General features: G+C 37.0%; 3 protein-coding genes across 4 annotated transcripts in view; 1 reads left to right on the top strand and 2 right to left on the bottom strand.

The window, feature by feature from the left end:
* LOC111796964 (GTPase HflX-like) overlaps positions 1-7,626 on the bottom strand; it is a 10,236-nt gene extending 2,610 nt beyond the window's left edge. Inside the window, exons 1-7 of one of the 2 annotated variants that reach the window (XM_023679793.1) lie at positions 7,212-7,626; positions 6,362-6,504; positions 5,219-5,335; positions 1,328-1,442; positions 1,004-1,141; positions 309-404; positions 88-201 (exon numbers count right to left, since the gene is read on the bottom strand). In XM_023679793.1, coding sequence (XP_023535561.1) covers positions 88-201; positions 309-404; positions 1,004-1,141; positions 1,328-1,442; positions 5,219-5,335; positions 6,362-6,504; positions 7,212-7,589 — 1,101 coding nt within the window. In that variant the 5' untranslated portion in view covers positions 7,590-7,626. Of the gene's footprint in view, positions 1-87; positions 202-308; positions 405-1,003; positions 1,142-1,327; positions 1,443-1,757; positions 1,910-5,218; positions 5,336-6,361; positions 6,505-7,211 lie in introns of those variants that run through there. The other variant, XM_023679794.1, reaches the window with a different exon arrangement.
* LOC111796965 lies at positions 2,498-5,188 on the bottom strand. Its single transcript, XM_023679795.1, has 3 exons — positions 4,773-5,188; positions 3,923-4,065; positions 2,498-2,896 (listed from the first exon to the last, which is right to left on the bottom strand). The coding sequence occupies exons 1-3, from the start codon at positions 5,148-5,150 to the stop codon at positions 2,776-2,778; spliced, it is 642 nt and encodes a 213-aa protein (XP_023535563.1). The 5' UTR covers positions 5,151-5,188; the 3' UTR covers positions 2,498-2,775.
* Positions 7,627-8,969: 1,343 nt separating the features above from the next.
* On the top strand, positions 8,970-14,335 carry LOC111797312 (beta-galactosidase 5-like). The gene is made up of 19 exons (XM_023680291.1): positions 8,970-9,218; positions 9,312-9,407; positions 9,486-9,598; positions 9,758-9,824; positions 9,910-10,002; positions 10,119-10,262; positions 10,360-10,448; positions 10,536-10,641; positions 10,733-10,820; positions 11,457-11,575; positions 11,653-11,817; positions 11,907-12,082; positions 12,461-12,570; positions 12,644-12,753; positions 12,867-12,977; positions 13,062-13,175; positions 13,240-13,442; positions 13,523-13,844; positions 13,924-14,335. Exons 1-19 carry the CDS (start codon positions 9,048-9,050, stop codon positions 14,059-14,061), a joined length of 2,535 nt encoding a protein of 844 aa, XP_023536059.1. The 5' UTR covers positions 8,970-9,047; the 3' UTR covers positions 14,062-14,335.
* Positions 14,336-14,356: the final 21 nt, after the last annotated feature.

Genomic DNA, 14,356 nt, shown 5'->3' with positions numbered 1-14,356 from the left:
CCCCCCCCCCCCCACTAACAGCATTGCTCTACCAACAGGGACACATGAACATGATAACGCTGCAAGATTAAGTCTAGCTGAAATTACCTGAACCCTTCTTGTAGTTGGATCAAGGGTTGCAAACAATCGATCCTCTGCAAGGACTTCAGCTCCAGTCAACTGATTCAAGAGCGTACTCTTTCCAGCATTTGTATATCCAACCTAAAACATCATCATCCAAGACCTCTAAAATGTTGGCAGCAAGAGCTACCTTCACTTGCACAAAATTTGGAAGTAAAGAAAGTTCATGTTCATGTGAATTCACTTACCAAAGAAACTACCGGGACAGGTACAGAAAAGCGCCGGCTTCTGTACTGTTTTCGATGCATCCTAACAGACTCTAATTCCTTCCGGAGAACACCAATCTAGCAGTGATGTGTATTTACATTCAAACTTATTTTCAACAAACAAGCCAAAGAATAGCCTATTGAACGTAGCATATCATACATAACCAGATATCCTTAGCACAAGAAAGTTGGCTGGAACATATATATGCCCTTGGTGAAAATTTAAGAATTATAGACTAGAAACGGAAAACTCTAAATATTGCGAAATTAGGAATCTAAAAAAAGTGGGTGTCGTCCATCTGTTTTCCCCATAGGCTCCAAATTACTAAAGTGTATGAAGGGGGAATCATTTGAGGGGGCCAGTTATGTGTTTATGTGGGGCCCCATAGGTTTTGCTAGTTACATGAGGACCCTTGGGGGTGAAGGTCTAGAGGGGAGCGTTGTTTTGTAGGCTTATAGTTGTAATTTTCTGGACCTTCTCTTGAGAGAGGCAGGAGAGGTGAAAAGCTCTCGAAACTTCCCTCAGCTGTACAGTGCTGATAAATGAAATTGTTGATTGAAGCCTATCAGTTCCCTTTTCAGCCTTGACTCTCAAGTAAGATTCTTGATGTGATAAAAATGAAAATAGCAGAAGCAAATACTTATTATACAAAGATTCAGTAAGAAAGATCGCTTACTTGCGTTCGTAAGATACGCTTATCCACTTCAATTTGCTTCTCACCCATACCTTTCACCTGCCCTCCTGCTTGACGCTCAAGGTGAGTCCACATCTTTGTAAGTCGTGGTAACTGGTATTCCATTTGTGCCAATGCCACCTAAAGAGAAAGTTTACATGATTTAACAAAAAGATTCTTCTGTATAAACTAAATCCCTCAGAATATAAGAATGTTAAAAATACGTTGCAACCTCCCCCCCCCCTCCCCCCTCCCCACAATGAGAAAAAAGAAGACATCAATTGAAGATAACTAAACAAAAATCATTCAAAAGTGCATGAACATTGCCTGTAGAGATGCCTCATGAGTTGCTGCTCTCTGATTGAAGATATCCAGGATTAGGGCAGTACGATCACAAACTCTAACATCTCCACCAAATGATTTTTCCAAGTTTCTCAGTTGCCTAAGAGAAGAGACTATAAGTTCTATGACAAGGAAAAAAGGTTCGCTTCTCTTGAACAAGATGATAGTGTAACAGAAAACAGTGCGAAGCCTCCAAACAATTAGCAAAATAGCAACCTCTAATCACAACTCAAACAAGAAATGAACTGGCTACAGAGACTACTTTTAAGGAAACTTATTGGAAAAGAAACTATGATAAAATAAAATTAATGTCAATGATGCACTGTTTCCTCACTCATGAGAAATGATAACATCCATTAACAGAATCATTTAAATAAAATAAAATAATTAAAAAAAAAAAAACAAACAAACTTACCCAGCTGAAAGCTCATCATCAAATATGACAGTCTCTATACCTAATGCATGAATTGCACTCTTGATTTCTGCAACTTTGCCAGATCCTATGTAAGTCCTTGGGTTTGGAGAAGCTAGTCTGGATATCATGACAATGAAGAATCAAGAAACCTAAATAATTTTTTAATCTAAAAAATAAGGGGAGAATTAACACTCAGAGAGCTAAATAATGAAATATTCTTAGAGTGAGAATAAAAAGATATAGCATTTGACGCTCGTGGACCAGATTCTTAAAAATAAACATTAGGCTCTGTTTAGTCACATTTCATTTCGTAACCTTTTGAGATTAAAAACCAAGCTTGTATTCACCTCATTTATTTGTTTTGATTTTCACCTTCTCAAAACATTTTTGAATCTAAAACCAAAATTAAAATTTTCACAACTTTTTGATATTGGCTAGATTTTTTTTCTAAAAAAGAAAAAAGTTTTCTTGGAAGTGTATATATATCACAAAACACACAAATTAAGAGTACAAGCCCATTTGTGGAAAAAAAACTAAGAAAATAATTGTTATCAAACCCAAACGAGCACTATGTAACAACTACCCTGAAGTATGCTGAAAAGAACAGAAAACAGAAAGAACGAAAAAAAAAGAAAAAAAAAAGTAATTGAAATTGCTAGGAGGTTCAAATATGGCCCACATCAAAGCCATTTGACATTCTTGCACATTAAAAGAGTACTAAATCNAGTTCTATGACAAGGAAAAAAGGTTCGCTTCTCTTGAACAAGATGATAGTGTAACAGAAAACAGTGCGAAGCCTCCAAACAATTAGCAAAATAGCAACCTCTAATCACAACTCAAACAAGAAATGAACTGGCTACAGAGACTACTTTTAAGGAAACTTATTGGAAAAGAAACTATGATAAAATAAAATTAATGTCAATGATGCACTGTTTCCTCACTCATGAGAAATGATAACATCCATTAACAGAATCATTTAAATAAAATAAAATAATTAAAAAAAAAAAAACAAACAAACTTACCCAGCTGAAAGCTCATCATCAAATATGACAGTCTCTATACCTAATGCATGAATTGCACTCTTGATTTCTGCAACTTTGCCAGATCCTATGTAAGTCCTTGGGTTTGGAGAAGCTAGTCTGGATATCATGACAATGAAGAATCAAGAAACCTAAATAATTTTTTAATCTAAAAAATAAGGGGAGAATTAACACTCAGAGAGCTAAATAATGAAATATTCTTAGAGTGAGAATAAAAAGATATAGCATTTGACGCTCGTGGACCAGATTCTTAAAAATAAACATTAGGCTCTGTTTAGTCACATTTCATTTCGTAACCTTTTGAGATTAAAAACCAAGCTTGTATTCACCTCATTTATTTGTTTTGATTTTCACCTTCTCAAAACATTTTTGAATCTAAAACCAAAATTAAAATTTTCACAACTTTTTGATATTGGCTAGATTTTTTTTCTAAAAAAGAAAAAAGTTTTCTTGGAAGTGTATATATATCACAAAACACACAAATTAAGAGTACAAGCCCATTTGTGGAAAAAAAACTAAGAAAATAATTGTTATCAAACCCAAACGAGCACTATGTAACAACTACCCTGAAGTATGCTGAAAAGAACAGAAAACAGAAAGAACGAAAAAAAAAGAAAAAAAAAAGTAATTGAAATTGCTAGGAGGTTCAAATATGGCCCACATCAAAGCCATTTGACATTCTTGCACATTAAAAGAGTACTAAATCGAGAGAATATCATATAACATCTACCACCATTTGAAAATATATTAATATCAATATCAAGAAATCCATATTTCAAAAAGTTTGTTGCCACCATTGAAGTTGTTTTCCATTAGAAAACCTAGTAAATGATCTGATCGTAAATATGCCAAGCCAACACTTGGATTGATTACAGAATACTATTATTATTACTATTGGACAAGAGATAGAGGCTTTCATTGAGAGCAGAAGAACAGCCTAACATCCAGGGTGATTAGAGACATTTCAGCCAGAACTGATGAATTAACAGAATAAAGACATCAAATTGAGAAGGAAAGTGAAAATATGACAATCCTATTGCACATATGACCCAAAATCAATCAGATGCCAACCAAAGGAATACATTTATCTACAGAAAGGCACACGGAAGTGTCCACATAACTCACTTTTGATATGTTGAACCAACGACCTTTAGTCCAGCAGTGTCAGCTAACTGTGCCAGTTCTTTCAGAGATTCGTCTATGCTAAAAAGTTGGCCAACATCTCCTTTCCGCTCTAAGCCAACGAGGTAGGCTTGTTCTTCAAAAATCTGAATTAATAAATAAGTCAACTTCTTCATTTCCATTTTTTTTTTAAAAAAAAAAAAAAACATGGGCGGATAAGATCCATAAATCCATGTTTTTAATTAAAAGAAACCCGCGAGCGTTGATATGAGTATCTTCCCCAAATTACTTCAACCAAACATTTTATCGGATTTGTTTTGATCACATGTCCTAACTGTACCATGCTGTAACCCCTATGTTGCTCAGAACTAGAAGATATTTTACCCAACCTATGGGAATTCGCCCCTTAATTCTGACAGCGTGTGTTTTCTAAAGTTCAAAGAACCCAGTCCAAAAAATTAAGTAACGTGTTGAATTTCAACGCAACCTTTCATAATTCCCAATTGATGTTTTAACATTCTCTCTTTTGTCTCCGCGGCCTCGCGTCTGATATCCTTACTTGCGGGTGTCGTTGTTCATTGCGCCCAATGAAATTTTGTAAATGCTCCATTCCACTAAAGTATAGAATAATTCATGAATTCAATCTCTTACTGTTTAGTTAAAACATCCAACCCTCAAAAGTATGAAGCCTCCTACACTACGTTCTAAATCATGTGTGGCAGTCGGAAGAAGAATCATTGATGGAAGAAAGACACCGAAATAAGGGGCGTAACTATATTGGTATCTTAATTGATTCTAAATTCCGAAGACAGTAATGTTCAAAGGGTGAAAAGGAAAGCTCCAAGAAACATACCTCCCTTCCATTTCGCAGCTTAAACCTACTCTCGAGGCTATCCCCGTCTTCTTGTGCCTTCTTTTTAACCCTACTCGATAACTGCGATTTAGGCTCTGGTTCAGAACTGGAGACGCCATGGATGAGCTCATCAGTATCTTTGGTTCCTTCTACTTCCTGAATAGGCTTGACAAAAGAACCATGGAAAGGGAGATTATCGGAGGACACGACGAGAGGCTCTTGTTGAAAAGTACTACAAAGGGTTCTGATAGAATTCCTCGAATCCTTTCTTGAGGCGAAGGGGAAAAGTGCGCGATTCTGGTTCGAAGAAGTACATGATGAGCATTGTTCTGGGATTGAAGGGCGGGGAAAAAAACTGACGAGGGAGGCGCTCGTCATCGATAAGATATGTTCCCGGGCTTCTGAAAAATTAATATAGTCCGTGTGACTGTAATAAAAATAAANACCCAGCTGAAAGCTCATCATCAAATATGACAGTCTCTATACCTAATGCATGAATTGCACTCTTGATTTCTGCAACTTTGCCAGATCCTATGTAAGTCCTTGGGTTTGGAGAAGCTAGTCTGGATATCATGACAATGAAGAATCAAGAAACCTAAATAATTTTTTAATCTAAAAAATAAGGGGAGAATTAACACTCAGAGAGCTAAATAATGAAATATTCTTAGAGTGAGAATAAAAAGATATAGCATTTGACGCTCGTGGACCAGATTCTTAAAAATAAACATTAGGCTCTGTTTAGTCACATTTCATTTCGTAACCTTTTGAGATTAAAAACCAAGCTTGTATTCACCTCATTTATTTGTTTTGATTTTCACCTTCTCAAAACATTTTTGAATCTAAAACCAAAATTAAAATTTTCACAACTTTTTGATATTGGCTAGATTTTTTTTCTAAAAAAGAAAAAAGTTTTCTTGGAAGTGTATATATATCACAAAACACACAAATTAAGAGTACAAGCCCATTTGTGGAAAAAAAACTAAGAAAATAATTGTTATCAAACCCAAACGAGCACTATGTAACAACTACCCTGAAGTATGCTGAAAAGAACAGAAAACAGAAAGAACGAAAAAAAAAGAAAAAAAAAAGTAATTGAAATTGCTAGGAGGTTCAAATATGGCCCACATCAAAGCCATTTGACATTCTTGCACATTAAAAGAGTACTAAATCGAGAGAATATCATATAACATCTACCACCATTTGAAAATATATTAATATCAATATCAAGAAATCCATATTTCAAAAAGTTTGTTGCCACCATTGAAGTTGTTTTCCATTAGAAAACCTAGTAAATGATCTGATCGTAAATATGCCAAGCCAACACTTGGATTGATTACAGAATACTATTATTATTACTATTGGACAAGAGATAGAGGCTTTCATTGAGAGCAGAAGAACAGCCTAACATCCAGGGTGATTAGAGACATTTCAGCCAGAACTGATGAATTAACAGAATAAAGACATCAAATTGAGAAGGAAAGTGAAAATATGACAATCCTATTGCACATATGACCCAAAATCAATCAGATGCCAACCAAAGGAATACATTTATCTACAGAAAGGCACACGGAAGTGTCCACATAACTCACTTTTGATATGTTGAACCAACGACCTTTAGTCCAGCAGTGTCAGCTAACTGTGCCAGTTCTTTCAGAGATTCGTCTATGCTAAAAAGTTGGCCAACATCTCCTTTCCGCTCTAAGCCAACGAGGTAGGCTTGTTCTTCAAAAATCTGAATTAATAAATAAGTCAACTTCTTCATTTCCATTTTTTTTTTAAAAAAAAAAAAAAACATGGGCGGATAAGATCCATAAATCCATGTTTTTAATTAAAAGAAACCCGCGAGCGTTGATATGAGTATCTTCCCCAAATTACTTCAACCAAACATTTTATCGGATTTGTTTTGATCACATGTCCTAACTGTACCATGCTGTAACCCCTATGTTGCTCAGAACTAGAAGATATTTTACCCAACCTATGGGAATTCGCCCCTTAATTCTGACAGCGTGTGTTTTCTAAAGTTCAAAGAACCCAGTCCAAAAAATTAAGTAACGTGTTGAATTTCAACGCAACCTTTCATAATTCCCAATTGATGTTTTAACATTCTCTCTTTTGTCTCCGCGGCCTCGCGTCTGATATCCTTACTTGCGGGTGTCGTTGTTCATTGCGCCCAATGAAATTTTGTAAATGCTCCATTCCACTAAAGTATAGAATAATTCATGAATTCAATCTCTTACTGTTTAGTTAAAACATCCAACCCTCAAAAGTATGAAGCCTCCTACACTACGTTCTAAATCATGTGTGGCAGTCGGAAGAAGAATCATTGATGGAAGAAAGACACCGAAATAAGGGGCGTAACTATATTGGTATCTTAATTGATTCTAAATTCCGAAGACAGTAATGTTCAAAGGGTGAAAAGGAAAGCTCCAAGAAACATACCTCCCTTCCATTTCGCAGCTTAAACCTACTCTCGAGGCTATCCCCGTCTTCTTGTGCCTTCTTTTTAACCCTACTCGATAACTGCGATTTAGGCTCTGGTTCAGAACTGGAGACGCCATGGATGAGCTCATCAGTATCTTTGGTTCCTTCTACTTCCTGAATAGGCTTGACAAAAGAACCATGGAAAGGGAGATTATCGGAGGACACGACGAGAGGCTCTTGTTGAAAAGTACTACAAAGGGTTCTGATAGAATTCCTCGAATCCTTTCTTGAGGCGAAGGGGAAAAGTGCGCGATTCTGGTTCGAAGAAGTACATGATGAGCATTGTTCTGGGATTGAAGGGCGGGGAAAAAAACTGACGAGGGAGGCGCTCGTCATCGATAAGATATGTTCCCGGGCTTCTGAAAAATTAATATAGTCCGTGTGACTGTAATAAAAATAAAAAATAAAAAAAGTTTAAATACATCGAAATAAAAAAATAAAAAATAATAATAATAAACTATTTAGCTTTTGCAAAGAAAGACCGAATCAACCTCCAATGAGTTGCATAACTAAGTTCAATTTTATTATTTTTAAGTCAATTTTTTTCTTAGGTTTGGGCCTATTGGGCTTTTGCCATGGTATGTAATTTGGGCCATATTTATGAACTTCGATTTTTCACTCCGTTATCTTAACTATTCCAATGAACTTTCAATGTGTCACAAAATAAAATACGTATTAAATCATCGATTAACTCACAAGATTAACTTTAATTCTCTCACTTGTAATCTTGAAAATTAGTGGAAGAGGTATGATAAAATTAATATTAATTGAAATTTCATTAATTCCAACACATATATTAATAACCGATAAACATTTTATTTTTCCAGCAAATTCATAAAAAAAAATGTTAATTAATGTTATGAAACTATTCCATGAGTTAAAAAAAAAGTGAAATCATGCATGATTATCTTTAAAAAGAAGAAAAATACCCATCTAATAATTTTTTTTATAAGTATTTCAATTTTATGATCATATATTTGAATTTTGTTTATTTAATATTAAAATAGCTATTAATCAATATTATTAATATTTTGGTATAAAAAAATACAAATATTTTAGGTTAATGTTAACAAAATAATTAATGATTAGATAATTAAAAAATAAATAAAAGAACTGCCCGACGTAAACGGAACGGAAATCTAGCGAGGGACGGTAATTCCCAATGCGCCAACTCCAAGTTCCCAACGGCAACACACATGGACATGAAAAACAAAGAGAAACAAACGGCGTAAGAACGGCGTCGACCGTACATTTCTTGTTTGCAGTCCAAGCAAGCAATTTGGTCTCAAAACACGAACTAATGTCGAAGGAACTCATTGAATTCTAGCTTCGATTCCACGCCGTTTCAAATTCTATAATCCTGCGTCTAAATTTTAGCAAGGCACATGGCCACCAGCCCATAATTATTTGGTTTGGTTCAAATTATTATTTTTAAAATAAAGTTTGATCCCATTAATTAGGCTTTGGAATCATTATCGTTAATTACAAATCATTTCATTTCATATGCTTAAAATGCAAAAATTAAAATTTATATATGTGATCATCCCATTTTTGAATGTGATATGCAAAGTCAATCACCATACGACATGTGAAATATAATAATAATACTTTTTTAAACTAACTTGATTTCATATTGAAGAAGCTCATATTTACAAACCAACTGATAATGCTACTGCTCATAATTATCATTTAAACACAACATACCCGTACCTTTTGTGAGTCTGATCATTTGGTGGAACGTTCACTTCAGGCTTACAGCTTGCTGCTCTCTCGGTTGAAGAGTAAATCAAATCCATGGAAGCTCTCTCGGTTTACAGCTTGCTGCTCTTCATTTTCATGGCCGCATTGGCTGGCTTTCGATCCATACATTGCAGCGTGGCTTATGACAAGAAGGCCATTCTCATCAATGGCCAAAGGCGGATTCTCATTTCCGGTTCCATTCACTACACAAGAAGCACACCTGAAGTACGTATCTCTTGTATTCTTGAATTCATTGTGCAATCGTTTAAGAGTGTGACTCACAGTTGCTACTCTGTTTCTACGATTTGGCTCTGGTAGGTGTGGGAGGATCTCATTCAGAAGGCGAAGGACGGGGGATTGGATGTAATCGATACCTACGTCTTCTGGAATGTTCACGAACCTTCTCCTGGCAATGTACTTTCTCAGAACTCATTTGTTCACCCAAACTTCGGTTAATTTTGAGATTAATTTGTTAGCTATCACTTGTTTCAGTATGATTTCGAGGGGAGGTACGATCTGGTACGTTTCATAAAGACGGTACAGAGAGTGGGCCTTCATGTTCATCTCCGCATAGGACCTTATGTTTGTGCAGAGTGGAATTTTGGGTACACAAAAACTTCCCCCATTGATTGTTACTGCCAGTTTTTGAAGTAAATTCTTGAAATCAGATGCAGCTTTGTTATTTCTCTTCGTGGTAAATGACTCTGACATAGTGTTTATTATTGATTATATTTGACTATTTTCGTTTATGTTTTATTGTACAGTGGATTTCCCGTTTGGTTAAAATATGTACCTGGAATCAGCTTTAGAACTGATAATGAGCCTTTCAAGGTTAGTTTTCTCCATTTATTATTACCTGATTCTTTCAACTACTGAAGTTTACAGTCAGTAGTTTTTCTGGTTTATTGCTCTCCAGATGGCAATGCAAGGGTTCACCCAGAAAATTGTACTAATGATGAAGAACGAAAAGCTATTTGCCTCACAAGGTGGCCCCATTATCCTTTCACAGGTAAAGGTTTAGAAGCTTATGTGATATCTCCATATGGCAACGTTACAATCAATGCTATGGATACCGTTGTTCATTTCTAAAGACTAAAAATTTTCATTTCAATTTTGTTTTGTTAGATTGAAAACGAGTATGGGCCGGAAGGTAGAGCGCTTGGAGCTGCTGGTCATGCATACATTAATTGGGCGGCAAAGATGGCTGTTGGACTGAACACAGGAGTGCCTTGGGTGATGTGCAAGGAAGATGATGCTCCTGATCCTGTGGCAAGCCATCTTTTTTTGTTTACTGGCGCAGAAATATATCAATCTTTAAACATCAATGGAAATTTCTGGTTATAAATTCTCCATTTTTTGGTCACAGATAAATTCATGCAATGGTTTTTATTGTGATTACTTCTCCCCTAATAAGCCTTACAAGCCTACATTATGGACAGAGGCTTGGAGTGGCTGGTACACATCTTACTTAGCAATCCTCTGTATATTCAATCTACCAATGGGATTATTACTCTGATCCTTCTATCCTCCCTGTAATGAAAGGTTTACAGAGTTTGGTGGCCCAGTTTATGGTAGACCTGTCCAAGATTTGGCATTTGCAGTTGCTCGCTTCATACAAAAGGGTGGTTCATTTTTTAACTATTACATGGTTGGTTAGCTTGTTTCACTCACTTCGCTGTTTTTATGAACTTGATATGCCTGACATAAAACTGAATCCACTTTGTTTTGATTAATGAAAGTATCATGGTGGAACCAACTTTGGACGCACTGCTGGAGGCCCATTCATTACAGCTAGTTATGACTACGATGCTCCACTCGATGAATATGGTGAGAAGGCTCAACATATCTATCTCATCACAAACAATATTAGTCCTCTTTAGATCTTTTCTTTCAAGCTTCCCTTCAACATTTTAAAAATGTGTCGGTTAAGTAGAGGTTTCCACACATTTATATAGGGTGTTTCGTTCTCCTTCCCAATCGATGTGGGATCTCACTATCCACCCTCTTTGGGCCCAACTTCCTAGCTGTCATTTGTTTTCTTCTCCAATCGATGTGGGCCCCCCAATCCACTCCTCTTCGGGGCCCAATGTCCTTGCTGGTATACCGCCTTGTGTCTATCCCCTTTAGGGCTCAACCTCCTTACTAGCACATTGTCAAGTGTCTAGCTCTATTATCATTTGTAACAGCACAAGCCCACCACTAACCGATATTGTCTTTTTTGGGCTTTCCCTTTCGGGCTTCCTCTCAAGATTTTTAAAATTCGTCTTCTAGAGAGAGGTTTCTACACTTTTATAAAGAGTGCTTCATCCTCCTCTCCAACCGATGTGGGATTCACATATATAATCATTCCGTCTCCGACACTTCAAATATATTGCTTGGAATTATCCCTGAAAGAAAATGATCTGCAGTTCTATTTCTGTTACTGGCAGGCAAAGCTAACTACTTAATTACTATTTACTTTAGGCATGATCAGGCAACCAAAATATGGGCATCTGAAGAACCTCCATAGGGCCATTAAGTTATGTGAACATGCTTTAGTTACTTCAGATCCTACAGTTACCTCACTAGGATCCTATCAGCAGGTTGGCCTTTGTTTATTCAATGACTTCCTTCTCAAAATTGTGATGATGTTTCTGAGCTCAACTAAGTAATTCCCCAGGCTCACGTTTTCTCTTCGGGACCTGGAAGTTGTGCTGCTTTTCTTGCAAATTACCATTCAAGTTCTGCAGCTAGAGTGGTGTTCAACAACATGCATCACATTTTGCCTCCTTGGTCAATAAGCATCCTTCCCGATTGTAAGCGTGTTGTGTTCAATACTGCAAAGGTATATATTCAATCTTGAAATTTAGGACATGTTTTCTTGTGCATTTTATTCTCCTATGTTTTAATTCAGATTGTTCTGTGCTCATCAAGGTTGGAGTTCATATTGCACGAACCCAAATGTTGCCAACAATTTCCAAGTTGTCATGGGAAACTTATAATGAAGATACATCTTCCCTAGGAGAGAATTCAAGAATGACTGTTGCCGGCCTCTTGGAGCAGATAAATGTCACTAGAGATGCCAGTGACTATCTTTGGTACATGACAAGGTGAGCCTGGAATTATATGGTATCTTCAGCTAGCTGGTTTATAGTACTACATAAAAGTTTGCTTATCGACATAGATCGAATAGAAACTTGATCCAAAAATTTCAATTTGTAACCGGACTAGGGTAACGGTCCAAGCCCACCGTTAGCAGATATTGTCCTCTTTGTGCTTTTCTTTTCGAGCTTCTCTTTTAAGGATTTTAAACCACGTCTATTAGGGAGAGGTTTTCACACCCTTAGAAAGAATATTTCGTTCTCCTCCCCAACTGAGGTGGGATCTCACAGCTATACAGCTATACACCATATTGCACAACCCTGTTGTCCTAATTAGAAAACACATATAGAACACTCATTGACAATAAAATTTGCATTGTATTCTAGTGTTGGCATCAGTTCATCAGAAGCATTTGTTGGAGGAGGACAGAAGCCCACTTTAACTGTGCGATCAGCTGGCCATGCTCTCCATGTTTTTATCAATGGACAGTTCTCAGGTATGCCTTCAATCCCTTAGATTTCGTCTTCAACGTGATGATCGAATTTATGTCATTAGTACATAAATTACAGGCTCGGCTTATGGAAGTAGGGAACGTCGAGAATTTACATTTACTGGCCCTATCAACTTACATGCTGGGATGAACAAAATTGCTCTACTCAGCGTCACAGTCGGCTTACCGGTTGACTCCTTCCCCATATATCCACTTTTAAGCTTTAAACCAAGCATATAAGCAGAAAGTACAACTTGACTTTGCCATAACTATATTATTGCTGATTTGCATTCTGTTGTTAGAATGTTGGGATGCATTTTGAGACATGGCAAATGGGTATCCTCGGTCCGATTTCGATAAGTGGGCTTAATGAGGGAAAGAAGGATTTGACATGGCAGAAATGGAGTTACCAGGTAAAATGACTCACATATGAATCAATGGGATGGGCAGGGTTCCCCTTTCGATTGATTCAGTCTAATATCCTTGACTGGCAACAGGTAGGCTTACAAGGAGAGGCAATGAATTTGGTCTCTCCAACCGAAGCTGCGTCTGTGGATTGGATAAAAGGTTCTCTTTCTTCACAAGCTCAGCGACCATTGACTTGGTACAAGGTAAAATCCAAACTGAATTAGTGACTCAAATGAGGAAGTTTTATAATTTAGTTGGAAGTTGCAGGCTAATTTCAATGCGCCAGGAGGGAATGAGCCATTGGCTTTGAACTTGAGAAGCATGGGCAAGGGCCAAGCATGGATTAATGGACAGAGTATTGGAAGATATTGGATGGCTTATGCAAAGGGTGGCTGCAGTAGGTGTAGTTATGCTGGGACATACAGACCTTCCAAATGCGAACATGGTTGTGGGCAGCCAACCCAACGATGGTAACACTAAATAGCAGAATCAAATTCTATTCTTCATACGGTTATAGCTGATTCCTTTCATTTCTTATATGTTCATCCAGGTATCACATTCCTCGATCCTGGTTAAAACCAACCAATAATGTATTAGTGTTGTTTGAAGAACTTGGTGGCGATGCGTCCAAAATATCACTTTTGAGGAGGTCTGTGACTGGTGTTTGTGGTGAGGCAGTTGAACACCATGTGAGAAATGAAAGTTACATCATTGAAAGCAACGAGGAACCAGATTCGTTTCACCTGCAATGTAATCCAGGGCAGGTCATATCAGCCATAAAATTTGCAAGTTTTGGAACTCCTTCTGGAACTTGCGGAAGTTACCAAAAGGGAACTTGCCATGCACCAGATTCTCATGCCATATTACAGAAGGTCCGTTCATAGCTTCTATCATATAAAGTTTTGAAGGATACTTGAAGACTAACACTCATAATTTGAAATATTTCTACAGAAATGCATTGGGCAGGAGAGTTGTTTGGTGTCAGCAACCAGAGACAACTTTGGAGTAGACCCATGTCCTAATGAATTGAAACAGTTATTAGTTGAGGTCGACTGTGCCATAGCCGATATCAAAGGACGCGGTTCGTGAGAAAAGTTCAACAGCCAGCATCCTTGCTCCTCACCAGCATGCTGTTCTATGTTGTGAAGCCAAGGTGATTTAACTTACTGATTGAAGATTAGTTTCATTGATCATATGTTGCATTGCATATTAATTTATATATGATAGGCATGTGTAAGTTATTACCATTAGAGGAACTCATAAGCCCTGTAAATGGGAAGGTTCGAGCTCATTACATTGTTTTCTTGAAAGATCATGATAGCCATTTGCCCCAAAAGTCCCTATTCCCTTGGCCTTTTTATTAATCAGATGGGATGAGTTTAAG

The sequence above is a fragment of the Cucurbita pepo genome, chromosome LG06 (genome assembly GCF_002806865.2).
Source record: "Cucurbita pepo subsp. pepo cultivar mu-cu-16 chromosome LG06, ASM280686v2, whole genome shotgun sequence".
NCBI lineage: Eukaryota > Viridiplantae > Streptophyta > Magnoliopsida > Cucurbitales > Cucurbitaceae > Cucurbita > Cucurbita pepo.
Note: the sequence above shows the minus strand (reverse complement) of the source record. Positions and strands in the feature narration are given on the sequence as shown.

Coding starts and splice junctions, on each gene's coding strand:
- LOC111797312 (XM_023680291.1), top strand. CDS start 9,048: ATGGAAGCTCTCTCGGTTTACAGCTTGCTGCTCTTCATTTTCATGGCC. Junction 10,449..10,535: donor ACAGAGGCTTGGAGTGGCTG/GTACACATCTTA, acceptor CTGTAATGAAAG/GTTTACAGAGTTTGGTGGCC. Junction 13,443..13,522: donor GGGCAGCCAACCCAACGATG/GTAACACTAAAT, acceptor ATGTTCATCCAG/GTATCACATTCCTCGATCCT.
- LOC111796965 (XM_023679795.1), bottom strand. CDS start 5,150: ATGACGAGCGCCTCCCTCGTCAGTTTTTTTCCCCGCCCTTCAATCCCA. Junction 4,066..4,772: donor AGCTGCGAAATGGAAGGGAG/GTATGTTTCTTG, acceptor TTATTAATTCAG/ATTTTTGAAGAACAAGCCTA. Junction 2,897..3,922: donor GTTGGTTCAACATATCAAAA/GTGAGTTATGTG, acceptor CATGATATCCAG/ACTAGCTTCTCCAAACCCAA.